The sequence below is a fragment of the Chiloscyllium plagiosum genome, unplaced genomic scaffold (assembly GCF_037043375.1).
Source record: "Chiloscyllium plagiosum isolate Xiang-an unplaced genomic scaffold, Cpla_swu_hap1 HiC_scaffold_40, whole genome shotgun sequence".
In the NCBI taxonomy this organism is placed as follows: Eukaryota; Metazoa; Chordata; class Chondrichthyes; order Orectolobiformes; family Hemiscylliidae; genus Chiloscyllium; species Chiloscyllium plagiosum.
Genome location: NW_028270178.1, coordinates 12,624,167 through 12,651,967, shown reverse-complemented (window position 1 = coordinate 12,651,967; position 27,801 = coordinate 12,624,167). Strand labels below are relative to the sequence as shown.

Genomic DNA, 27,801 nt, shown 5'->3' with positions numbered 1-27,801 from the left:
AAATTTAGGGAGTATGAACGTGCTGAAATGACATAACTAATGTAAATCAAAGGTCATTCTCACTAAATCTACAATCCTGCTGGTCCACAGGTACAGGGATATATCTATAAAATAATATGATGATGTCAAATTGCGTGGATGAACTTTATCTTTATTCCAAGTGGAAAAAAGAACAGGTTTAACTCAATGCCGTGCAAAACAATGTAGTAAGGAAGATTGGAACAAGTGTTACAAAACTATATGTGATGTGAATAACTTCCCTTTATACACAGTGCCAGATATTTAAAAACCATCAATATGTTTCCTGAAACAACCTGCTCAGCGATGAGTCATGACATACCCCTGCATCAGATGGGACTTGAACCTAGATTCCCTGGTCCAGAGGTGGGGATAACATCGATACAAACACAGCCCTGTCCCAGTGCGCCAGTGCAATTCACCAGAAGGAAATTGCACCAGTCCAGTTGTAGACGTACAGAGTAACTAGTCACCAGCATCATGCTGTGTAAATATTTGTTCAAGTGCACACAGATTGATCAAGTGGACATGGCGCAGATTACATTACATTACAGTGTGGAAACAGGCCCTGCGGCCCAACAAGTCCACACCGACCCGCCGAAGCGCAACCCACCCATACCCCTACATTTACCCCATACCTAACACTATGGGCAATTTAGCATGGCCAATTCACCTGACCTGCACATCTTTGGACTGTGGGAGGAAACCGGAGCACCCGGAGGAAACCCACGCAGACACGGGGAGAATGTGCAAACTCCACACAGTCAGTCGCCTGAGGCGGGGATTGAACCCGGGTCTCTGGTGCTGTGAGGCAGCAGTGCTAACCACTGTGCCACCGTGCCGCCCATGTGTTTTCACTCGCAGTAGAGACTAGGTCCCAAGGGCAGCACCTCAGAGTGAAGGGACGACACTTCAGGACTGAGATGGGGAGGAATTTCTTCGGCCATGGGGTGGGGGGTTTCGGAGGGAGTGAACCTGTGAAATTCATTGTCTCAGGAGTCCGAGGAGACTATGCCAGTGTGTGTATTTAGGACAGGAACAGCTAGTTTGTTGATGAGTACGAGGATCAAGAGTTACCGGGAGAAGGCATGAGAATGTGGTTTGGAAATATGTCCGACATAATTGAATAGTGGAGCAACTTGATGGGCAGAGTGGCCTAATTTTGCCCCGATACCTGATGGCTTTATGATTTTGCAGAAAAGCAGTAAATAACATTTGATCCGCAAAAGTGTCAAGCAATTACTGTCTCAAACAAAAGAAATTCTAACCATTCTCTTTGCTATCCAATTATATTGCCATCACAGAATCCACCACATTCAACATCTTGAGGATTACCATTGACCCAAAATAGTCCTGGATGAGCCATATAAGTGTTTTTGCTCTGGCCGTGTGTCAGAGGCTTGAACCTTGCTGTGAAAAACTCACCTTTTGATCCACAAAGTGTGTCTAAAATCAACAAGGTGCAAATCAGGAGTGCGATTGAATACTCCCACTTGTTCTGAGTGGATGCAGCTCCAACTCAGAAGTTTGAATCCATCCAAATTCTGAGGAAGAGTCATGCTATACTTGAAAGCGTAATTGATGTTTCTCTCTCCACAGAAACTGCCATCTGTGCCGAGTTCATCCAACATTTCTTTGGTTTGTAGCAGATTTCTAGCATCTGCAGTAGTTGCCATTTATTCCAGGATACTTCAGCCCACTTGATTGCCTCTGCATTGGCAAACCTTCACTCCATTCCCCTACTGTTGCTCAGTAATAGCAGTGTGTACCATCTACAAGATGCATTACAACAGTTCACTAAGGCTCCTCAGATAGCTCAACCCAACCTTAGAGCCTTCTGTCACGAAGCAGAAGATGTATTGGAATGACACCACGTGCACGTTCCCTTCAAGTTACTCACCTTCCTAGCTTAGAATCAGGTCACCATTCCTTCATTTTTGCTGGACGATTGCAAAAAAAAAGGTTTGGACAGCGACATGGATAGGAAAGGTTTAGCGGGATATGGGTCGAATGTAGATAAATGGGAATAGTTCAATTTAGGAAATGTGGTCGGCTGGGACGAGTTGAGAGGGGTCAGTTTCTATGCTCTATGACTCTGATTCTATGTGGGTGCTTTTACATCAAACGGTCTGCAGTGGTTTGAGAAGTCAGCTCAAAACCACCTTTACAGGTGGGGAATAAATACTGACTCAGCCTGCTCTGTACTGGAACTAAATACCATGTTCAAAAATAAATCTGAATCAGAGGACGGAAGTAAACAATAATAAAAATGAACATTCTGCTCCTGGGCCTGGCCAAACTGGCCATTAACAGGTCCAGGCAGCGGGCCGTGGAGGGGGTCGTTAGGGCCGACTGCCTGCCCCTCTTCCGCGGTTACGTTAGAGCCCGGGTGTCCTTGGAGAAGGAGCACGCGGTGTCCACCAACACCCTAGTGTTGTTCAGGGAGAGGTGGGCGCCGCAGGGAGTGGAGTGCATCATTTCTCCCTCCAATTCTATTTTGCGTTAATCCCTGTCCTCTCCTTCACTGTTTTGATCACACAGCACTGCCCTTTGATGTGAAGGGCAGTGTTTGTCACTGGCCACCCGGGTGTTTTCCTATCTTCCTGGTGGCGGAAATTGAATAAAGCTTCGTGCACCTTGTGTCTCTCACTGTGTCTCACACCTGCACACACACACACCATGGGGGCTGGGGAAAATATAAGCATTACCACAGTTAGGCGGTAGTGTGGGGGTGTAGAAAAGAAAATGCAATGAGGAGATTTAGAATCGCCTCAGTTTAGAAAAAAATAAATAAAAATGAGCTACTGGTGAAACCACTCGAATTGCACCAATCACAAATAGCCAAATCACAGGAAACTACTTCACCCACTGAGTGAAATTTCAGTAAAGAATGAGAGAATTGAATCAAATAGGTTTCACACAAACAAAGCTGCATTTAAGGACTTACCAAGGATGCCAACCGCTGCAAGCATTGGGTAGTAAATTTGTGCTACCTGTAAGATTGCTGAGTATTCCATTCTCCCCCAGTCAGGTCTGTCTGTTACTGTGGAATCAATTATTCTGTCCGCCGAAATACAGCAATACCGTCAACACAATCTGGTTTTATTTAGAAGCTAAATGTCTAGTGGGACAATAAATCTGTTTGAATCACTAATTACGTTATTTGCAGTAATCCAAGCAGCAACAAATTAACAACTTTCCTCTAAGAGTTATTACGGAGCGGAATTTATATTGAAGAATAAAATGACACTTTTTTTTGAGAATTAGAACAAGATTTTATTGTCACGTGTCTTCAAGTACAAAAGTGCAGGAGCACAGTGAAACGTGCACAATCTCACCGTTCCCAGTGCCATCTGAGGTACAAAGGTATCTAGGTACAAAATCTTAGGCAAAAACTTGAAAAATAAAGAAACAAAGCTAAAAGATCAACTTTACCGTCCTTCTTAGTATTAATCAGAAAAATAACGTGATCAAGTTAAATGTAAAAAGATTAGTGTTGACATATTTTCGAAAGAACAATGTATTGGAGTTTCCGATAAAGCTAATCTATATCTTTGTTAGATGTAACTTTTCCTTCTTTGTTGTCAGCAAATCAGCAAAACACTGGGACAGGTTTTCCAATGATTGCCCATTTCTTTCTGATGGAAGAACGGAGCTCTGCATTTCTGAGAGGAGACTCCATTCAAGGACCCCCTCGGGAATGCCGGACCGTACTTCCATCCTGGCTAGAACTATTTTATAACACATACCGTAACTAACATTTAACAGTGCTGCAAAAATAAAGTGCCAGATGGAAAATGATGTAGATCACCAGGTTTGTAGAGTGCGAGGTGGCTGGAGTGCCAAGGGGCCAGTCACGTGGGGTGCCAACTGGGGAGTGGTTAGAATGTGGGTGGTGGTGTGATTGCAATGTGGCCAGGCAGGTGGATCATATAGAATATGAATCCCCAGGTTGGGCTGTTATCCCACTCCAATCAGGGAGCCCTGGCTGATGGGTATGAACAGGAGTATCAGGGTTCTGTTCATTCAGAGAGCTGGCTCTAAGGAAGTCGGATCAGTGTCAAATACTACGCACGTGTAAATAAAAGTTGAATTGTTGACAGGAGACCGGCTTCTGTGGACTTCTTCCGATGTCAATAAGGGACAGATTAATGATGGAACCGTGCAGCGCCTACAAACTGAAGCCCACCTGGACATCAAAGAATTGGCTTTGCCTTCAGGAACTGTGTCAAGTGGAACATATGAGTGGCAGAGTACAACAATGGGTGTGGACACCCTCACCAAGGGACTGAGCTTGAGCAACACCACTTTAGTGAAGACAACTACACAGCCTCATTCAGGCCATATCCTGAATAATGGGAGCCTCGGTCAGCTCGCAGCAAAATCCCAAAACAAAGCCAAGCCCTGGGCAAGTGGTTCACATTTTCTTCAGTATCTCGGCTGGCAAGCCACAACTGCCGCTGCTATTTTGCATTCTTGAGATAGCAAAAGAGCACCAGTAGGCCTGTGTTGAGTAAGAGAACTTATAGGCCCACATCCAGGAGCGTGCACACGTTGGAAAGCCAGCCTAAATCTGGCTTGGAACAGTTCAATTGCTCTACCACATCCAAACTGGAATCAATAAAAAAAAAATGCATGACCACGATTCCCACTTCAGGTTTAACCTGGTGCAGAGTATTCTCCCCATCAGCAGCATTTAGGCAAGTCTAATTCTAGAGCGAATTATACAATGAATGGAAGAGCCTTGGGAAAAGTTGATGGGCAGAGAGATCTGGGAGTGCAGGTCCATTGTACCCTGAAGGTTGCTGCACAGGTGGATAGAGTGGTCAAGAAGGCATATAGTATGCTTGCCTTCATTGGACGGGGTATTGAGTATAAGAGCTGGCAAGTCATGTTAAAATTGTACAAGACATTGGTTTGGCCGCATTTAGAATACTGAGTACAGTTCTGGTCGCCACATTACCAAAAGGATGTGGACGCTTTGGAGAGGGTGCAGAGAAGGTTTACGGGGATGTTGCCTGGTATGGAAGGTGCTGGCTATGAAGAGGTTGAGTAGGTTTGGTTTATTTTCACTAGAAAAAAGGAGTTTGGGGGGGGGGGACCTGATTGAGGGTTACAAAATCATGAAGGGTATAGACAGGGTGGATAGAGACAAGCTTTTCCCCAGGGTGAGGGATTCAGTAAGGAGAGGACACGCTTTAGAGGTGAGAGGTGGAAAGTTTAAGGGGGATACACGCGGTGAGTGCCTCACACACAGAGGGTGGTGGGCGTCTGGAACGCGTTGCCAGCAGAGGTGGTAGAGATAGGTACGGGAGATTCATTTAAGATGTGTCTGGACAGATGCAGGAGTAGGTGGGGAGCAGAGGGATACAGATGCTTAGGAATTGGGTGACAGGTTTAGACAGTGGATTTGGATCGGCTCAGGCTTGGAGGGGCCGAAGGGCCTGTTCCTGGACTGTAAATTTTCTTTATTCTTTGTTCTTTGGGACAAGGTTTGGTGCTGGAACAGGGGGACTGGTGCTGCAAGGGTGCGAGGAGAGTTCGGCGTGAGGTCAGGTCCCGTGACATACAAAGTTTGGGTAGACGAGACGGCCCTGTACAAACATGTGGACCATATGAAACCTGCTAACTCATAAACAGGCCAGGAGGAATACATTCCCGGCCCCTCAGAACAGCCAGTAGGCCTGTCCTTTCGTCTAGAATCGAAGGAAGCTCAGAGTCTGAGATGGATGCAGCCTCGATAACATTACGACACGAGGAACAAGAGGAAACTGTCCCGAGATGCTTTGGACACAATGCGCGGACTACAGTGGCGTCCCTTTTTTTCACACATGTCGGCATTACTCTTGTACCGAGCTTTGCTGGTTCATGGTTCATTGGCCACATGGGTGTTTTCCTGATGGTGGAAATGTAGGATAAAGGTTTTGCATATTGGTGTCTTTTTTGTGGAGTCACCCCCCCCCCCCCATACACGCACTCTCTCTCTCTCTTTCTCTCTCTCTCTCTCACACACACACACACACACACACAAACACCCACACAGACACACAGACAGACACACAAACACCCACACAGACAGACATACACATAGACACACAGACACGCACACAGACACACACACACAGGCACACACAGACACACACAGACACACACACACAGGCACACACAGACACAGACACACACACACATACAGACACACACACAGACACACACAGACACAGACACACACACACACATACAGACACACACATAGACACACATACAGACACACACAGACACACACACATACAGACACACACATAGACACACATGCACAGGACTATAGGTGACATTGGTGGTGGTGGGTGTAAGAGCTACTGTTAGGAGTGGACATGTAGGGGATAAATAAAAAATAGCGAAAAGAAATTACAAAAAAGATCAGAGAGTCTCCAGACTCCAGTGACTGGCTTTTTGCTGACTGGTCAGAGCCATGTCCTGTGCACATCTAAAGAAATGGGGATTTGGTGGCGGGATGATGGTCTCTGTGCAGTTATTTCAGTGTTGAATGAATACATTACATTGTTGTGAATAAGAATTGTTTACAAATCTGATCTGGAATAAAAGGGAACTATCACTTGCATGTTGACACGTTGGGTGTCATAAGGGCGGTATTTAAATGCAGAACTGTTTTTAATAGTTTTCATGATCTCAAATTAACAGATCAACTTATTTTCTTTGTGCAACGATGGAGGTATTACAGCTGGGTCAGCTTTTATTGCCTGTCCCTAGTTGCCACTTGAGAAGGTGATGGTGAGCTGCTTTCTTGTCCACGTACTGGCAGGTAGACACACAATGTCCCTTCGGGAGGGAATTCCAGGATTCTGACCTAGGAAGGAACAGCAATATTTTTCCAAGTCAGGATTAGATTCCCTAAATGTGGAAACAACCCTTCGGCCCAGCAAGTCCACACCGACCCTCCGAAGAGTAACCCACCCAGAGCCATTTCCCTCTGACTAATATACCTAACACCATGGGTAATATAGCACGGCCAATTCACCTGGCCTGCACATCTTTGGACTGTGGGAGGAAACCGGAGCACCCGGAGGAAACCCCCGCAGACACGGGGAGAACGTGCAAACTCCACACAGACAGTCGCCCCGAGGCTGGAATCAATCGTGGGTCCCTGGCGCTGTGAGGCCCAGGATGGTGAGTGGATCGGAGGGGAACTTGCAAGGGGTGGTGTTCCCACATATCTGCTGCCCTTGTCCTTCTTGATGGAAGTGGTCAGGGTTTGGAAGGTGCTGCCTGAGGATCTTTGGTGAGTTCCTGCAGTGTATCATGCAGATGGTACACACTGCTGCTACTGAGTGTCAATGGGGGAGGGAGGGGATGTTTGCGGATTTGGTGGCAATCAAGCAGAGGTTGTTTTGTCCTGGACGGTGTGAAACCTCTTGAGTGCTGCTGCAGCTGAACCCATTTTAGCAAGTGGACAAAGGTGCATCAATCTAAAACTGAGTTGAGGAGGAATTTCTTTCCTCAGAGGGTTTGAGTCTTTGGAACTGCTCGTCACAGAGACTTGATGAGGGTGTCGTTCTTGTGATGATTTAAGGCTGAGAAACACCAATCATTAAACAGTCGAGGAAAAGGCCAGGAAAGTGGATGTGAGGACTGTCGGAGCAGACATGATCCTATTGACTGAAGGAACATGATCAATTTGTCACTTCCTGTTTTTATTTATTATAGCCTTATAGTCTAATAGACCATTTACTCAATGTTCCACTAAACCACCAAACGTCACTCATCCCTTGTTGGAAAGGAATAACTTAACACAATCACCTGACACCCAGTTCCATTCCAATTATCAAATGGTTTATTTTATAGTCAGTGGGGAGTAAGTCACTGAGTTTACCATGTGCTTATTCACTGAGCAAAGGAGATCATGTACTTTTTATACATTTACTTCAGCACATCCTGGCTGGGTCAGGATTTCCTTCGCAATCAGTGTCAGTGGTCAAGATTCTTCTGCATGATCAGTGTCAGTGCTCAGTATTTCTTTCACTGTGAATCTTGGGGCTCAGTGTCAATGTTTAGGGAGCTTTCAGATCTGGTGACAATCCATTATGATTTGTACTTAATGAGCCCAGAAATAGACGGCAGAAAGAAACAATAAGATTCACAATTGTAGAAAAGAACTAAAACATCAACTGACATGTTAGAACAGCTAATAAAAAACAAAATGCAAGGCACAACCTCAGTGAAGAGTCTGAAGGAATGTTGACAATGGGTAGCTTAAAAGATGGATGATGGGAGATAATATGCAACAATTGGAACAACAAAACAAGTTGTTTTTAGGAAGCAATGCTGGGGACTGTACGTGGATTGTGGAAATCACTTCTGAATATTGTATTTTATGGTCGCAGCTGCTAACAATACTGGTTGAATCAGATCCCAGTTTGGAAGATTTTAAGTGTAATCTTTGCATTTTGTTGCCATGGTAGTTAATCACTGAACATATTCAGATGAGGCTGCTACTGTCCTTGCAGCACAAGAACATAACTTATTAATGAGAAAAAACAAAGCCATAACTACATTACAAATTGGAAAATGTATTAACGTGAAACACAAATGGAAAAACTCAGCAACACCCTCGTCAGATACTCAATCCCAGTGAAATATACTGCTAAGTTGAATTTGTTAATTTTTTGCAAAACTGATTATTTCCAATTTAAATGACCAAGTGTTTCTTTTCCAATTCTGAGGACTTGGTCTACCTTCCAGTTAATGCAGCCACAGGAAATCCACAAGTGCTTTCATTCTAAGGATTCTGTTTTATGACTGGAAATGTATCTTCAAATAGAGGCCACACCCGTATGCTTATTTGCATAGTTTAAAAATTTGAGTAAACGGGTATTTCACTCCATTGATTAACTCCTCTCTGAATTTTGTTTGTGTTAGAGCGTATATGCAGGTGTTGGTGCATGAATTCAGAAGCCGCAACATAAAGCCAATTTCTTGAAAGACAAATATTGGGTCATTTAATGTTTTGTTTTCATAATTGTAGTTTACTTCTTGCCAGTTTAAAGCACGTATGACATAAGTCATCCACAACAGTATAAAATTAGCAGACAATGCAAAGAGCAAGATGATGGATTTTCTCCGGTTTACTACCTCTGGATCAGTACTATTTTGTCCACTTCCGTGGATCTGGAGGCGACAGCGAATGTGATTAGCTGTTATAATATTCTTGACAGTCAGAGCATTGAACACCAAAATCAATACAATTGGAAGCAATGGTGTAATTATAGTGTCAAACCATACATATACTTTCCAAAATAATGATGTATAATAGTCTGATATTAGGATGCAATACCATGGTACATTGTCAATAACAAATGCAGGATCAAAGACAAAATACCATGTAATTGACCGCAAACAGCCGAGCACACTCACAATTATTATCACTATCAATGCAGTTCTCTGATTGCAATATCTTGCTCTTACCTTCTGGCAACAAATCGCGACAAACCGATCAAATGTGAAAGCTACTGTGAACCAAACAGAGCAGTCTAAGGCTCCGATGTACAGAACAACTTTCACGGCACACACAGGAGTGATGGATAAGAAAGTAACTGGGAAATAAAGATTGTTAATTCGGTTTAGTAAGACATTGAGAATGACGAGAAGTAGATCTGCTGTAGACATTGCCAACAAATAGCGAGTGATACATTTGGAGAGCCCACAATTGCCTCGCTTCAGGATCACAATTCCCACTAAGTTAACTGTAAGAAAAATGAAGAAATGTGCACCTTTTCAAGATAACAGTCAAAGCAAAAACATCAGCTTCACATGTCTGCTAAAACATGCTAATTGACTCAGTTTAATATATTAACTCAATTACACTACACATGGTGAATAACTGCAATGGAAGTATTGACTCAAGCATACCAGAATGAAATAAAGCATGCTTTGAACCAGTAAAGAACATAAAATACATAAATAAATGAGGAAGAAAAACCAAAATGACTTAAATATTTTAACACAAGTATATCATGCTGATAGATTCACACAAATGTTTAACAGATTTTGCATGTATATCAAACCAGTAATGGACAAAACAAAATTAAAAAAATGGTAATAAGACCTAATCAGGAACTTAGTGCATGAACAGCCATGACAATATATATTTAGGGTGTAGGTTTGCTCGCTGAGCTGTAGGTTTGATACCCAGACGTTTCATTACCTGGCTAGGTAACATCATCAATGGCGACCTCCAAGTGAAGCGAAGCTGTTGTCTCCTGCTTTCTATTTATAGCTTTCTCCTGGATGGGGTTCCTGGGGTTTGTGGTGATGTCATTTCCTGTTCGTTTTCTGAGGGGTTGATAGATGGTATCTAGATCTATGTGTTTGTTTATGGCGTTGTGGTTGGAGTGCCAGGTCTCTAGGAATTCTCTGGCATGTCTTTGCTTAGCCTGTCCCAGGATCGATGTGTTTTCCCAGTCGAAATGGTGGTTTTATTTCATCCGTGTATAGGGTTATGAGGGAGAGGGGGTCGTGTCTTTTTGTGGCTAGCTGGTGTTCATGTATCCTGGTGGCTAACTTTCTTCCTGTTTGTCCTACGTAGTGTTTGTGGCAGTCCTTGCATGGAATTTTATAGATGGTGTTGGTTTTGTCCATGGGTTGTACTGGGTCTTTTAAGTTTGTTCGTTTTTGTTTGAGAGTGTTGGTGGGTTTGTGTGCTACTATCACAAAACGAAACAAGATAGAAGAGACATTTAACATCATCAACAACACCCTCACAGGCATAAAGTTCACCAAGGTGGAAGAAACCGACAACAAACTCGCATTCCTGGGCGTCACAGTCGAAAGAAAGGACAAGGGAGAACTACAAACCTGCGTATACAGAAAACCGACAAACACTGACCAAATACTTAACTACACCAGCAACCATCCCAACACACACAAACAAAGCTGTATCAGAACACTATTCCAACGAGCCACCACACACTGCAGCACAGACGAACTTCGAAAAACAGAGGAGAACCACCCATACAATGTATTTAAGAAGAACGGATACTCAAAAAATACAGTCCGCAGATTCCTCAAGATCAAACCACGACAAGCAGACCAAACACAGCCAGAAACCCTAACCACCTTACCATATATCAAAGAAGTCTCAGAAATGACAGCCAGACTACTGAGACCCCTCGGAATCCTAGTAGCACACAAACCCACCAACACTCTCAAACAAAAACTAACAAACTTAAAAGACCCAGTACAACCCATGGACAAAACCAAAGTCATCTATAAAATTCCATGCAAGGACTGCCAGAAACACTACATAGGACAAATAGGAAGAAAGTTAGCCACCAGGATCCACGAACACCAGCTGGCCACAAAAAGACACGACCCTCTCTCCCTCGTAGCCCTACACACGGATGAAAAAAACCACCATTTCGACTGGGACAACACATCCATCCTGCGACAGGCTAAGCAAAGACATGCCAGAGAATTCCTAGAGGCCTGGCACTCCAACCACAACGCCACAAACAAACACATAGGTCTAGATGCTATCTATCAACCCCTCAGAAAACAAACAGGAAATGACATCACCACAAACCCCAGGAACCCCATCCAGGACAAACATATAAATAGAAAGCAGGAGACAACAGCTTTGCTTCACTTGGAGGTCGCCATTGATGATGTTACCTAGCCAGGTACTGAAACGTCTGGATATCAAACCTACAGCTCAGCGAGCAAACCTACACTCTAAACCTGAACCTGAGCTACAAACCTTCACAAACCTTGCAACAATATATATTTTATGAAGTGGAGCTAACATCATCGAGTATGAGGTTTGTTGGACCGGCCTGCAACCACACAGGCTGCCACACTTTCTCAGTTATGCTCGTTACAATTCAGCAGGAGCTATTGATCAGAGAAGCTAGAGGCTGGAGATGAGGAAGCATAGGAGGACATGAAAATCGATATTGAACTTGGGAAATGTAATATTTGGCCAGAATAATAGCACTGTCATTGGAAGTTGTGATTGAAGCCTGTTTGACTGCACCACATCCGCAAAAGATATCCACCCCATCCATCACCAACACTCAGAAGTAGCAGCATTTACTATGTATACAAAATTTACCCAAGATCCTTAGATAGCGTCTTCCAAGCTCACCATCACTTCCATCTGAATGAACAAGGGCAGCAGATACATGGGAGTACCACTCCATGCACGTTTCTCTCCAAGCCACTCAACACCCTGACTTAGAAATTCACCATCAGTCCTTCACTGTCGCTGGGTCAAAATCCTGGAATTCCTTCCCTCTGGGCATTGTGGGTCAACCGCGACAGGTGGGCCACAATACCTCTAGAAGGCAGCTCACCGCCACCTTCTCAAGGGCGAGGGAAGAGCTCTCAATGATGGTCCAGCTAGCGATGCTCACATCCCACGCATGAATGAAGAAAAGAATTAGCCAGAATTCAGATTTCAGTTTGAATATATAAAGAAATGTTAAGACAACTTGTGTCTGTGAGGTTAAGTTTCGTGGAGTGAAATATACAGTGCTGTTGGGGTGTAAATCAATCACTCAATATCCAGAGTCCACTTCCAGTACCAAACACCTGTGGAAAGAAAACTCTGGGGGTCTAGAAACTCTTTTACTGAACAAAGGAAAGTCCTAAACGTTTATACCTTCATTTTAACGTTAGCAACTAGAGACCAATCATATTATTAATTGCTTATATACACACCCAATCCAATTAATCATGTGAATGTATGATCTGTGATGGACAGTTTTTATGTACGAGCTGCAGGGTTCCATCATCTCATGATGTTTCCCAGACAACCTTATCTCTATTCCTGGGGATTTCATATGGATCCTTGGATCCTTGAATCCAGCTCCTTGGATGCTGCCTGACCTGCTGTGCTTTTCCAGCAACACACTTTCTTTTTTTTATATAGATATTTTTATTAGAAATTTAACATTTTTACAAGTTTACAAAAATAAACAAAACTCTCAGATATAAACATTGATATACAATTAGTTCAAATATACAATAGCCAAAATTTAACAATAAAAAAACAAAACAAAAAAACCAAAAAAAACAGAAAAAAAACAAACAAAACTCAACTATCTACTAATCTAACCTACAACTAACCAGAGTGTATATTTAAGTCTCTTACATGCTCGGAATGTGTTAGCATCAGATATAATAAAACCCGTATTCGTGCAGGATTCCTCCCCCGAGGGGCCCCGGATCAGCCAGGTTTGTAATCTCAATTAAATAAAAGCCCTTGTTAGGATAGCCGAAATATCTGTATTTATATAATTCAAAAAGGGCTGCAATATTTTATAAAATAATTCGGTCTTTCGGTGCACCATATTTGTAAGGAAGTCAAGGGAATACATTCCATAATTAGTCTGTGCCAATTTGAAAGTCCAGGGGGGGCCCTCAGCCGCCGAGTTCACCAAAATATTTTTCCTTGCACAGAAAGAAAGAATAGAAAATAGTCTCTTCCCGTACGTGTCCAGGGAGGGAAAGTTCGAAAAGCCCAAGAGGAGAGACACAGGGTCCACTTTAATTTCCGTTCCTAAAATTTCTGTCAGGGTACTTGCTACTTTAGTCCAATATCTACGGATCTTATGACAGGTCCATAAGCAATGTACAAGAGTGCCCACCTCTATTTTGCATTTAGGACACATTGGAGATGCTCCTGCCTTAAATTTTGCCAATCGAACCGGTGCTATATGGGCCCTATGAAGTATCTTCAGCTGGATAGCCTGGGTTCTGTTACAAATAGTAATTCTTCTAGCATTTTCCCAAATATCATTCCACGTTTCTATAGAGATTTCTAGTCCCAAATCCTGATCCCATGTTTTAAGCAGATTATCCATATCTCCCGATACTTCATCATGTAGTAAATGATAAATAGTACTGACGGAAGATACCCCCACTGGTCATAGGACACTACATTCTCTATCGGATTTATAAAGACTATCTAATAACGTAGTCTTCTTCTGTATATAATCTCGAATTTGGAAGTATCGAAAGAGGTCTCCATTGGGTAATCCAAATTTCTGACGCAGCTGTTCGAAAGACATCAGGACCCCATCTTTAAATAGATCCCCTAGACATGAGATACCCCTGGATCTCCAGAGTTTAAAAGTGGCATCTGTTAACCCCGGTTGGAATCCCCATGCTCCCACTATCGGTGCATAGGGGGATGTTTTATGTGAATTGCCCTCATTTTGCAGCATTATATTCCAAGCCTTGATTGTATTTGGTATTATAGGGTTTTTACAGTGATCTGTAATGATTTTCCTCTTGTCTGAGAATAAAAGGTTAATAAGTGGGTATTTTACTTGAGAAGCCTCGATGTCCAGCCAGATTGATTGTGGATCAGACAAGACCCAATCAGCTATGTAACTTAACAGGGAACTTAACTGATATTTCCTAAAGTCTGGGTAGTCCAATGCACCCCTTGCCTGTGGAAGCTGTAGCTTCTTCAGCTTAATGAGGGGCCGCCTATGGTTCCAGATAAAGGAACTCAGCCAGCCATATAATTTACATAGAGCCGTCCTCTGCAGCATCACCGGAAGCATTCTCATAGGATATAGGAGACGGGGCAGGACATTCATTTTGATTAGTGCTATTCTACCCAGCCAGGAAATTGGCAGGTCTCCCCATCGCTGGAGATTCTGCCTTATCCTTTCCAATAAATACACAAAATTAGCCTTATACAACTGACCAAATACTGGAGTAATAAAAATGCCTAAATATAAGAAACCCTCCAGGGACCAGCGAAAGGGAAAAAGGGAACCGTCCGCTAAGCGGGGTATCACAGCAAGGCCACCCATTGGCATAGCCTCCGATTTTGAAAAATTAATTTTATAGCCTGAGAATGCACTAAATGTATTAATAACTTGGATTAGGCGACATCAAAGGGTTACTGAGGAATAGAAGAACATCATCTGCATAAAGGGTAATTTTATGTTTACTTGTACCAATCCTCGAGGCCGTTATATTAGGATCAGCTCATATAGCTTCTGCTAGTGGTTCAATTATTAGCATAAATAACAATGGTGAGAGGGGACATTCCTGACGGCAGCCCTTACCCACACTGAAGCTATCCGAGCCTAATCCATTGGTAACCACAACTGCTTTGGGATCACTATACAATGTTGAGACCCATTTGGTAAACACCTGTCCAACACCAAACCTCTCCAATGTGTAAAACAAATATGACCATTCGACCCTATCAAAAGCCTTTTCCGCGTCTAATGAAACCACTACTCCTGGTATCTTTCCCTGATGGCAGGCTTGAATCATATTCAAAACCCTTCTGATATTATTGGATGATCTACCGCCCTTAATAAACCCCGTCTGATCCTCCTTTATAATATGTGGCAGTATCCTTTCTAGTCTCAGTGCTAACTTTTTAGAGAGAATTTTAAAATCTACATTTAGCAAGGATATTGGTCTATATGATGTACAATCTTCTGGGTCCTTTCCTTTTTTAAGGGTAAGAGAGATATTTGCCTCTTTCAGCGAAGGCGGGAGACAGCCCTGACTATATGCATAGTTATACATGTCCATAAGTGGACCAGCCAGTATTTCTGTAAATTCTTTATAGAATTCAGCTTGAAAACCATGTGGGCCCGGCGCCTTACCATTTTGAAGTTGCCTAATTGCATCAAGTATTTCTTGGAGTGTAAGAGGAGCATTTAGGATCGATACTTGTTCCGGAGTTCGGCCTGGAAAAGTCAAATTTTTAAAAAATGACTGCATCCTCTTCGTCCTATCTTCACAACCCTGTGATTTATATAACTCAGAATAAAATTCTCTAAAGATCGCATTAATCTTTTTGTGATCATGAGTCAAAATACCCGTACTTTCCTTGATAGATGTAATAGTCTGAGAGGCCTTTTTTTTCTTTGCAAGAAATGCTAAGTATCTACCCGGTTTGTCGCCATATTCATATAACCTTTGCTTTGCAAATAATATTCCCTCTTAGCCGTTTGAGTAAGCGTAGTGTTTAGAGCTGTCCTAAGAGCTGTAATCCTTTGCAATTTAATAATAGAAGGTCTATCAGTGTATGCTGTTTCAGCCGCTTTTAAGCGAGCTTCAAGCAGACGCTGTTGTTCTCCCTTTAATTTCTTCTGGGTCGCTGAGTAGGAGATGATCAAGCCTCGCGTGTAAGCTTTGATGGTCTCCCACATCATTGACGGGTTGCTAGCTGTACCTGAATTAATTTCTAAAAAAGTTTTAAATTCTTGAGAGAAGTACTTTACAAATTTACTATCTTTCATTAAGAAGGGGTCCATACGCCAATGCCGAGGGGATGTCCCACTGTTCCTCGCCTTAGTTTCCATATATACAGCAGCGTGGTCAGAAATTGCTATATTACCTATTTTACAGGATGATATGGAATTTAAAAAAATCGAGGGGGCAAAAAACATATCAATTCTGGTATGACATTTATGTGGATTAGAGTAGAAAGAAAAATCTCTGCCCTGTGGATGAAGACATCTCCATACATCTACTAATCCTAATTCTTTGTTCAGATCCATCAATTGTCTAGATCTGGGAGATACTCCTGCAGTACTCTTGAGAATCCTATCTATTTCCGGATCCATAATACAATTAAAGTCTCCCCCTATAATTGTATGACGGGCATCAAAAGCCATCAATTTTGAAAAGGCTTCCATTATAATTTTAAAGGGGTGTGCCCGAGGGCAGTACAAATTTAAAATCCCATATTCCTCTCCATTTATGAGGGCTTTAATCAAGATATATCGTCCAGATTCGTCTTTTATCTGCTTTAGGATTTTGAAAGGGAAATTCTTCCGAACAAGAATAACAACTCCCCTGCTTTTTGAGCTAAAAGAAGAAAAAAAGGCCTGATCAAACCCGCCCTGTCATAATTTCAAGTGTTCTTTATCTGACAGGTATGTCTCCTGTAGGAGAGCTGTATCAACTCTTTCCTTCTTAAGATTTGATAATATGTTCTTCCTTTTGACTGGCGAATTACTCCCCTTGACATTCCAGGTGCACCACTTAACCGACTGATCAACCATAATCCTCTGGGCCAATCCGAGACCCCTCGGGAGGGGGAACCCTATCCAGAACATCCCGAGCGTAGAACATATAAAATTTACAAAAATAAAGCCTCTCTAATACACCCACAACAATACAATAAAAAACTATTTCTAAATAAAAAAAATATAAAACGTATCTAAGTGGAGACTTTCCCCCTTGTTCCCAGGGGGTGTCACTTCCTCTCCAAAAGTCCATCATATCCTCTCCCAACCAATGCCCCACCCTTGACCCAGGCACTCCTCAATAAAATGAGGAGAATTCAAATATAATACAAAGTTAGAGTTTACAGTGAGTACCCTACCCCCACCCATACCAACACCTGGATATATTTGGTAATGTTAATACCATATATAAACATATAACTATAAAATTACCACCTCAACAAATAATAATTAAATATAATAATACAAAATAACAAGGGGAAAACAACCCCGCTCCTAGAGACAGCGGTAAAATTGAATAAGGTAACCACCTCCCCCCACCAACATTAACCAAACCCCCCAGCTTTTATATATATATATATATACACACACATATACATACATCCCTCATATATACATAAAATAATAACAGAAAACAACCCCAAGGAGGGGGGAGAAAATCAAATCCCTCTCCCCACCCCCATGATAATATTAAACAGTAAGTTAAGAGAAAAGAGGAAAAAAAAGGGGGGGATATAAACCAAAGCGGGGGGGAAAGGCAGACCAACATCCATTATGTCTTACAGTTTATCTAAGAGAGTCCAAGAATTCCTTAGCCTTTTCTGGTGATCCAAAGTTATATACGGATCCTTCATGGTTAAAGCATAGCGTCGCTGGGTAGCGTAAGGAGTACTGAATATTTCAGTCCCTTAAACGCTTCTTCGCCTCGTCGAATGCCTTCCTCTTTCGAACCAGAGCCAGGGAAAAGTCCTGAAATAGCATGATCTTGGATCCTTTATAGATCATAGCTTGGGGGTCTTTTCCGAGATTTCTAGAGGCTTCTAGGAGTATCTGCCTCTCCCTGTAGCTCTGCAGCCGGAACAGGACCGGGCGCGGGCGCTGGTTCGAGCCGGGCCCCCGTATTGCGACCCGGTAGGCCCATTCTACCCTTACCTGGCCTGATCCAGCCTCCAGATTTAAAAGTTGTGGCAGCCACTGCTCCAGGAATGCTGTAAGCTGGCCTTCCTCTTCCCGTTCGGGAAGGCCCAGCAAACGAATATTTTTTCGACGACCTCGATTATCAAGGTCATCAATATGATTCTCTAAGGTCCAGACTCGCTGTTCGAGAGTCCGGACCTGATCCACGGCCGATTGCGCTGTAGTTTCGGAGGTCGCGGCCTTTAACTCCGCCCCTCCGACTCGGTGCTCGATTTCCTGGATTTCTCGGTCGTGCTTCTGCAGCGCGGCCGAGAGCGAGTCCCAACGATTTCTGGATTCTGCAATAAAGGCATCGATCTTCGAGTCCAGTTTGGAGATCATTTCTCCAAGGCTTGTTACTGTAGGTATCTCTCCCGGGGCGGCTGTGGATGCCTCTGCTGCAGCTGGAGAGGGTGGGGGAGGGGGTCCTGCTTGCTGAGAGCTGCGGGCTCCCTTCCCTTTAGTCATTTTTACTTAGGATTAAATTGTTTAAATGTAATATTACACAACTAATTAAATTACACAATTATTATGAATGATTTGGTGAGCATGGTAGGGGGTGGGTGACCCACTTTACCCAAGTCTTGGGAGGAGCACTATAGACTCAGTCTTGCTGGGTCGCCGCCATCTTGGATCCCCCAGCAACACATTTTCAGCATCACCAGCACCTGCAGTCCTCACTTTCTCCCAGAAGATTTCATATGAATGCTGTATTGAACCACATTTCAACACTTCTGACTTCAGCAACCCATAATTTAATCCTCTCTCTAGCAGTGTGGGCGTCCTCCCTTCCTGTCCAGAGGATTTTTCATGGAATCTCCTTAAAGCTTATTGAGTTTTCTTTTCAGGTCATAAGCGCATATTTTAAAACTCTGTGACTAACTCAAAATCTATAACTGAAGGCATCTGGACATCTTAACCAAAGTTAACCCATTTGTGATGGATCTCAGACATTAAAGCATAGAGTCATAGAGACTCCATTTTATTATGGGGAGCAAGACTGACTGCCCCAAACAAAGGTAAACGCTGGACTCGGTTACACATCAACTGTGCAGGTGCTTTCATGTGTCAATGTTCTTGGTTAATGTGGTTGGACGTGTAGAGAGTTAATGTGTCAAACTCAGGGATAATGATTGAAAGGTTGTGAGCTTCATTCGTGATACACAGACTCTCGGATGTATTGACCACAGACGTTCTTTACCAGCAGGAATTTTGAGTATTTCCGGAAGTCGAATGGCATTCGGCATGTTTGGGCATCTCCAAACCATTGACAGTCCAATGGTCATGGAGTATTCCCAAACTGAAGACTTCCCTGAATACCAAACTGTGCAAGTTCCTGTTTGATGATCGGACCACCCTCACGCAATTACAGGGGTAGTTCCAACAGAGCTGCTGATGGGGAGAATACTCTGCACCAGGTTAAACCTGAAATTCCTGGATATACGGCAGGAGAAGCTCCAATGCCGGCCACATGCCTCCTCTAAGCGAGAGAAGCAGTTTACTTCAGGGGACAAGTGGTAGAAGTTATAGAGTCATAGATTCATAGAGATGTACAACATGGAAACAGACCCTTCGGTCCAACCCGTCCATGCCGACCAGATATCCCAACCCAATCTAGTCCCACCTGCCAGCACCCAGCCCATATCTCTCCAAACCCTTCCTATTCACATACCCATCCAAATGCCTCTTAAATGTTGTAATTGTACCAGCCTCCACCACTTCCTCTGGCAGCTCATTCCATACACATACCACCCTCTGTGTGAAAATGTCGCCCCTTAGGTCTCTTTTATATCTTTCCCCTCTCACCCTAAACCTATGCCCTCTAGTTCTGGACTCTCCGACCCCAGGGAAAAGACTTTGTCTATTTATTCTATCCATGCCCTTCATAATTTTGTAAACCTCTATAAGGTCACCCCTCAGCCTCCGACGCTCCAGGGAAAACAGGCCCAGCCTGTTCAGCCTCTCGCTGTAGCTCCCTCACTGACACCTCAGTCACTTGCCCTGCCTTATTTCCCTTGATCAAGTTTTGCACCTTCTCTGGTAGGAACATCCACATACTGAATCAGAAAATTGTCTTGTACACACTTAAGAAATTCCTCTCCATGTAAACCTTTAACACTATGGCAGTCCCAGTCGATGTTGGAAAGTTAAAATCCCCTACCATAACCACCCTCTTATTCTTACAGATTGCTGAGATCTCCTTGCAAGTTTGTTTCTCAATTTCCCTCTAACTATTGAAGGGTCTATAATACAATTCCAATAAGGTGATAATTCTTTCTGTATTTCTCAGTTCCACCCAAATAACTTCCCTGGATGTATTTCCGGGAATATCCTCCCTCAGTACAGCTGTAATGCTATCCTTTATCAAAAGTGCCACTCCCCCTCGTCTCTTGCCTCCCTTTCTATCCTTCCTGTAGCATTTGTATCCTGGGACATTAATCTGCCAATCCTGCCTATCCCTGAGCCATGTTTCCGTATTTGCTATGATATCCCAGTCCCATGTTCCTAACCATGCCCTGAGTTCATCTGCCTTCCCTGTTAGGCCCCTTGCATTGAAATAAATGAAGTTCAATTTATTAGACCTACTATGTCCCTGCCTGCCCTGACTGTTTGACTCACTTGTGTTCTCAGCTGTACCCATCTCAGATCTATCTCTTTCCTCACTATCTCCCTGGGTCCCACCCCCCCACCCCCCCCCCACCTTACTAGTTTAAATCCTCTCAAGCAATTCTAGCAAATTTCCCTGCCAGTATATTAGTCCCCTTCCAATTTAGGTGCAATCCGTCCTTCTAATACAGGTCACTTCTTCCCCCAAAAAAGATTCCAATGATCCAAAAGTGTGAATCCTTCTCCCATACACCAGCTCCTCAGCCATGCATTCATCTGCTCTATCCTCCTATTCCTGCCCTCACTAGCTCGTAGCATTGGGAGTAATCCAGATATTACTACCCTTGACTATGAAATTCTTCAACTGCATGTTCAAGGGCATCCTTACCCAGCTGTCTCCCCATAAACAACTTCCAGCTGCATGTTTGCAACATGACCCTTTGTGCATTATCCTAATCTGCTACCTTGTGTATATTCAAGGTATATATTGAACCTGCAATTGTCCTAATTTATGGTTTACTTTAACTCTACACAAGACAAACTATTTCTATGTCAACTGTAAACCACTTTCGAAATCTTTGCAGTAATTGGAACGAGGTCAACCAAAAGGACCTCACAGAACACAAATTTCCTGACTGGGGCTCTTAACCTAATTTGAATTGAATTGATTGCACATGGACAGCAGTGAATTGTGAGATTCGTAAGTTAGGTCATTTTATTTTAGATTAGGATCAATCCTCGGCACAACATCATGGGCTGAAGGGCCAGTGCTGTACTGTAACTTTATGTGTTCTATGTTCTATGAATTAACTATATTGTTGCCTGTACTGAAATGAGTACAATATCTTAGAAAATATAGAAATAAGAAGTCCAGCATTGCAGAAATTAGATTAGATTAGATTAGATTAGATTACAGTGTGGAAACAGGCCCTTCGGCCCAACAAGTCCACACTGCCCCGCCGAAGCGCAACCCCTACATCTATCCCTTACCTAACACTACGGGCAATTTAGTATGGCCAATTCACCTGACCTGCACATCTTTGGACTGTGGGAGGAAACCGGAGCACCCGGAGGAAACCCACGCAGACACGGGGAGAATGTGCAAACTCCACACAGTCAGTCGCCTGAGGCGGGAATTGAACCCGGGTCTCCGGCGCTGTGAGGCAGCAGTGCTAACCACTGTGCCACTGTGCCGCCCAAATGAAAGTTGATAATGGTGGTCTTCCACCCAGACCACGTGGAACCTAGACTCCAGAACACACTGGGCCTTGGCTCCAGACCAAGTTGAGGTGTACCTTGAGAACGATGAAACCGGGAGTTTGCTCTAGTTTTGCCTCAAGATGGGGAGACCACGCTGAGGCCTTGTTAGGTCTAGAGATCTCCACACCGGATGGAGAGGCCGCCACACCATGTGGGGATGCTTCCCTGGCACACCAGGGAACCCTTGTGGACAAACATTAAGAGGAGTGTCAAGAGTCCTGTTCATTCCGACAGTGGGCTCTGAGAAACCTAGAGCAATCCACCCACCACATCTACTATGTCTGCTGGTCTCGATGTGGTCTCTGTAACATCAGGGAGACAGGACACCAAACTACGGAGCATTTCAGTGAATATCTCTGGGACACACTCAACAAACAACCCCACCACCGTGCGGCTGATGATTTCAACCCACACCCCCCCCTCCACACTGCCACTCCCCTGAGAATAAGCAAGTCCTGAGCCTCCTCCATCACCAAGTCAAAGCCACCTGAGAACTGGATGGAGAACGCTTTATCTTCTGCCTTCGGACCCTTCAACCACACGGCATCATCATCGATTTCACTGGTTTCCAAATCACCCCTCCCCCACCTCATTCCAGGTCCAACCCTCCAATTTGGCACCGCCTTCTTGACTTGTCCTACCTGTCCATCTTTCTTTCCACCTATCGACTCCATCCTCCCAACCGAACTCTCACAATTACCCTCCATCTGCTTCTACCTATCGTCTTCCCACCTACTTTCCCCAGCCCCAGCCCTACCCCTCCATTTATCTCTCACCCTCCCTTCCCCTCCATATTTCTGATGAAGGGCTTATGTGCGAAATGTCGACTGTCCTGCTCCTTAGATGCTGTTTGCCCCTCTGTGCTTTTCCAGCGCCACAAGTTTCGACTCTGGCTCTGCAGCATCACTTTCTCCTGGATGTCTTAGGCACACGTAAATAACTGATGATGTGGCAATGGGAGGCTGGCCTGTGTGGAGATATTTCAATCTTGTGTTGCTTTCAGCAATGGGAAGACCCAGCAGCAGCAATAAAATATGAAATTGACTGCAACTGATGACGTAATACTTTGTTCCAATGAATGTGTGAAAGAAGCATTCTCTGACACTGGCCTTGTTGAGGCAAAAGTAACATCAAGCTACAGGTTTGGGAGCGAATATCTGCTAAGCTGCACCAAGATTCTAAAGAAATAACTGCTACCTCATTCAGTTATTTTATTCCCTTGGCCAAATGTGTGGGCTCCAGTTGAAGTCCAGATTGGTTTCATTGGAATATTGCACCGAAATAGTGAGCTTCGATGATAAAGGGGTGGAACACAGGGAACGTACATGTCTCTTATTTATAGAGACCTGTTTCCCTTTAACAATACACGTGCCCATGATCCCATTGGTTGTGTTCACTAAGTTGTTCACTGATGAGAATCACCTTATGTTTTACGTTGCTTTTCAATCTTAGAGTCATAGAGTCACACAGAATGGAAACTGACCCATCGGTCAAACTCGTCCGTGCCGCCCATGTTTCCCAAACTAAATTAGTTCCATTTGCCTTTGTTTGGCCTATGTCCCTCTAATCGTTTTACTATTCATAAACCTGTCCAAATGTTATTTAAATGTTGCAACTGTACCTGCATTAACACTTCCTCGGGCAGTTCATTCTACCCTCTGTATGAAAATGTTGCTCCTCGGGTTCCTTTTAAATCTTTCTTTTTTGACCTTAAAATTGTGTCCTCCAGGTTTGGACTCCACCTCCCAGCACTGCCCCCTCCCCCCCCCCCCCCCCCCACCCGCCCCACCGAGGGAAAATACCTTTGCCATTCATAAAACATAGAACATAGGAAAGTACAGCACAGAACAGGCCCTTTGGCCCACAATGTCGTGCCGAGGTTTAATCCTAATGTAAAATATAGTAACTTAACCTACACACCCCTCAACTCACTGCTATCCATGTGCATGTCCAGCAGTCGCTTAAATGTCCCTAATGACTCTGATTCCACCATCACCGCTGGGAACACATTCCATGCTCTCACAACTCTCTGCCTAAAGAACCTACCTCTGACGTCTCTTTTATACCTTCCTCCTAATATCTTCAAACTATGACTTCACGTACCAGTCAATCCTGCCCTGTGGAAAAGACTCTGGCTGTTGACTCTATCCAAACCTCTCATTATTTTGTACACCTCGATCAGGTCTCCTCTCTTCCTCCTTCTCTCCAGAGAGAAAAGTCCGAGTTTATTCAACCTTTCATCTGATCCAAGCCCCTCATGATTTTATAAACCACAATAAGGTCACCCCTCAGCATCTGAGGCTCTTGGGGAAATAGCGCTAGCGTATTCAGCCTCTTTTTATAACTCAAGCCGCCCAATCCTGGCAACATCCTGGTAAATTTTAACGGAACTCTCTCCAATCTATCAATATCCTTTCTATTCAGATGGCCAGAAATGTATACAGCACTCCAAAACTAGCCTCACCAACGTCCTGTACAACTGCAGCATGACATCCCAATTCATTTGCTCAATGGTGTGAGCTGTCGAGACAAGAATACCAAATGCCTTCTTTACCTGATGAAGGGCTTTTGCCTGAAACGTCGATTTTCCTGCTCCTCGGATGCTGTCTGACCTGCTGTGCTTTTCCAGCACCACTCTAATCTTGGGTCTAATCTCAAGCATCTGCAGTACCCACTTTTGCCTTCTTTACCATCCTATCCACCTCTGACAAATCTTCCAAAGAATCATGGGCCTGTTCACCAATGTCTCTATGTCTGACAACACTACACAGAGCCCTTCTATTACCTGTGCAGGCCTTCTTGTTTATCAAATCAAAACGCAGCACCTCGCAGTTACACAAATTGAATTCTATCTGCCACTCCACGTCCCACTGGTGTAATTGATCAAGATATCTTAGTAATCCTAGAAAATCTTTTTCACAATACACTATTCGACCAATTTTGGTGCCATCTGCAAACATATTTCAAAGGAAATTCTTCTGTCAGAGCGGAGTAGATATCTGGAATTTTCCATCCAGAAAATTTTAGAAGTATGGATCACTGAAAGTATTTAAAGTCGAGGTGATGGATTTTCGAAATGTCAAGGAGTCGAGGGCTATGTGGAGCTGGCACAAAGGAAGTGTTGAGACTTGGAGCAGGTGAACCATGATCTTATGTAACAGCCAGCAGCTTTAAGGATGGCCGACGTCTGCTCCTGTTTCCAATGTTCTTATTTCATGTCGAGATTCTTGCATTACCAGGAGTTTGTAAAGATAAGGGAAGCGTGAGAATCCAGGCTTCGGAGAATGTCAAGATATGGCAGGAAGAGCTTCAAAAGAAGTCAGCAAAATTAACTTCTTTGGTTTGAGGAATTATTGGTCCCTCAAAATTAACAGAGCACATGTTTGACCTTTCGAGTGTAAAAATAAATCTAGTTACAAACAGCAGAGTGCAGAACTCCAAGAAGATAGCGTTGAGAGCCACACTCAGAAATGGGAGCTTTGGTGTAAGGAGGACAAATAGACTCTTGCCCAGAACGTCAAATCTCCTGCTCCTCGGATGCTGCCTGACCAACTGTGCTTCTCCAGCACCACACTTTTCCATTCTGATCTCCAGCATCTGCAGTCCTCACCTTCTCCCACTTTCTCCAAGAAATACAGAAACCAAACAACTATTTGTGAGTGGCACAGGAGCTCGGTGGTGAACACTGACACCTCACATCACCAGGGACCCGGATTTAATTCAACTCTCCGGTGACTGTGTGGAGTTGGCACAATCTCCCCGTGTCAGTGTGGGTTTCCTCTGGGTGCTCCGGTTTCCTTCCGCAGTGATGTGCAGGTTAGGATTGTTTGGCCAAGCTAAATCGTCGATAGTGTCCAGGCATGTGCAGGCTAGGTGGGTTAGCAGTGGTAAATGATTCCAGAGCTGCTGAAAGAGCACAACAGGTCAGGCAGCATCCGCGGAGCAGGAAAATCGACGTTTCGGGCGGGACCCCTTCATCAGGAATGGTTCCTATGAAGGGCTCCTTCCCGAAATGTCGATTTTCCTGCTCCTCGAATGCTGCCTGACCTGGTGTGCTTTTCCTACACCACTCTAATCTTGAATCTCCAGCATCTGCAGTCCTCACTTTCGCCTAGCAATGGTAACTGCAAATTTAGGGGAGAGTGTATGGGAGGTGGGTCTGTGCTGGATGCTCTCAGAGTGTTAGCGTGGGCACGATGGGCCGAATGGCCCTACTTCAACACAGTAGCGATTCGACGAGTGTATGAAACGTTCTGCAGAAGAAAATTCACGGAGCATGGAAGTTCTGAAATGACAGAACTAATAAAGCAAAGATCATTCGCACGAAATCTGCTATCACAGCAGTTTGCTTATATTCCGCTCACAAGATTGCCACCACATCCACTAAACCTCACTGCAAGATGCATTGCAGCAGCTCACCAAAGCTCCTCAGACAGCTCTCTCTCTCTCATCCTCACACACACTGCAGCCGAGAAGCAGCAGGTATTCAGCAAAGCCTCTACTTGCCAGTTCCCATGAAGTCATTCCTCTTCCAGGCTTGGAAACACGTCACAATTCCTTCAGTGGGGCTGAATCAGTTAAAAGGCATTTGGGCAGGGGCATGGAGAGGAAAGGTTTAGCGGGATATGGGCCAAGTACGGCCAAATGGACGAGTTCAGTTCAGGAACAGTGGTCAGCACAAATGAGTTGGAGCGAAGGATCTGTTTCCAGGCTGTGTGACTCCGTGACTCTATGCTACTACGCCAAATTGGCTGCAAAGGTTTGAGTAAGGCAGCTCGTCACCACCTTCTCAAGTACAACTTGGGTTGGGGAAAAATTGCTGACTCAGCCTGCTCTATATGGAAGCTAAGTACTTTGTAAAACATTTACAAATAAACCTGCTTCAACAGACCGAGGCAAACAATAGTAAAACTGAGCTATTGGTAAAACCACGAGATTGTCTAGGTTGGAAGTAACGAAAGGTGGGATCAGTATGTCAACATTGAGTAAAAGCTAAAGGAGTAAAATTAAATAGGTTTTGCATAAACACTTACCAATAATGCCAACAGTTGCAAGTATCGGGTAGTATATTCGGGCTACCTGTAAGATTGCTGTGTATTTCATTCTGTTAACGTCAGGCCTGTCTGTTACTGCGGCGTCAATATCTCCGTCCGCCGAAATACCATAATATTGTCAACACAACCTCATTTTATTTGGAAGCTAACTGCCCAGTGTGCCAGCAAATCTGTTCGAATCACCAATGTCATTAGTCGCAGTATTTTGAACAAGCAACCAATTAACTATTTTCCTCTGAGGGTTATTACATGGGTGAATTTATTTTGAAAAATAGAATGTCACTAATTACTTGAGAATTAGAATTAGACTTTATTATTACGTGCACTCAATTGCAGAAGTGCATGAGTAAAAAGTGCACAATATCGCCATTTCCAGCGTCATCTTCGGTACAAATACCTAGGTACAAAATCTTAGGTATAAAATAGCAGGACATAGAAAAAAAAGTTAAAGGTTAAACATTACAGTCCATCTTCGCATTTAGTAGAACAATGAAGAAATAAAGTACAGTTTTGAAATATTTTCGAATGAGAGAACAATTTATTACAGTTTGTTCTCAAGCTTTTCTATACCAGACTTAGACATAGCCTTTACTTTATTATTTCTAGACTTCAAGCAGGCAAGTAATTGGCTTTGACATCAGGAAATACGGCAAGTGCAGCAT

General features: G+C 43.7%; 1 protein-coding gene across 1 annotated transcript; it reads right to left on the bottom strand.

Moving 5' to 3' along the window:
• Positions 1-8,871: 8,871 nt before the first annotated feature.
• LOC148138329 (putative G protein-coupled receptor 139) lies at positions 8,872-27,188 on the bottom strand. The gene is made up of 2 exons (XM_087981541.1): positions 27,119-27,188; positions 8,872-9,776 (listed from the first exon to the last, which is right to left on the bottom strand). The coding sequence occupies exons 1-2, from the start codon at positions 27,186-27,188 to the stop codon at positions 8,872-8,874; spliced, it is 975 nt and encodes a 324-aa protein (XP_087837667.1).
• Positions 27,189-27,801: the final 613 nt, after the last annotated feature.

Excerpts from the sequence above, each read along its gene's own strand:
- LOC148138329 (XM_087981541.1), bottom strand. The coding sequence starts at position 27,188 with ATGAAATACACAGCAATCTTACAGGTAGCCCGAATATACTACCCGATA. Across the intron at positions 9,777-27,118 it reads TGCAACTGTTGGCATTATTG|TTAACTTAGTGGGAATTGTG; the intron begins GTAAGTGTTTAT and ends TTTTTCTTACAG.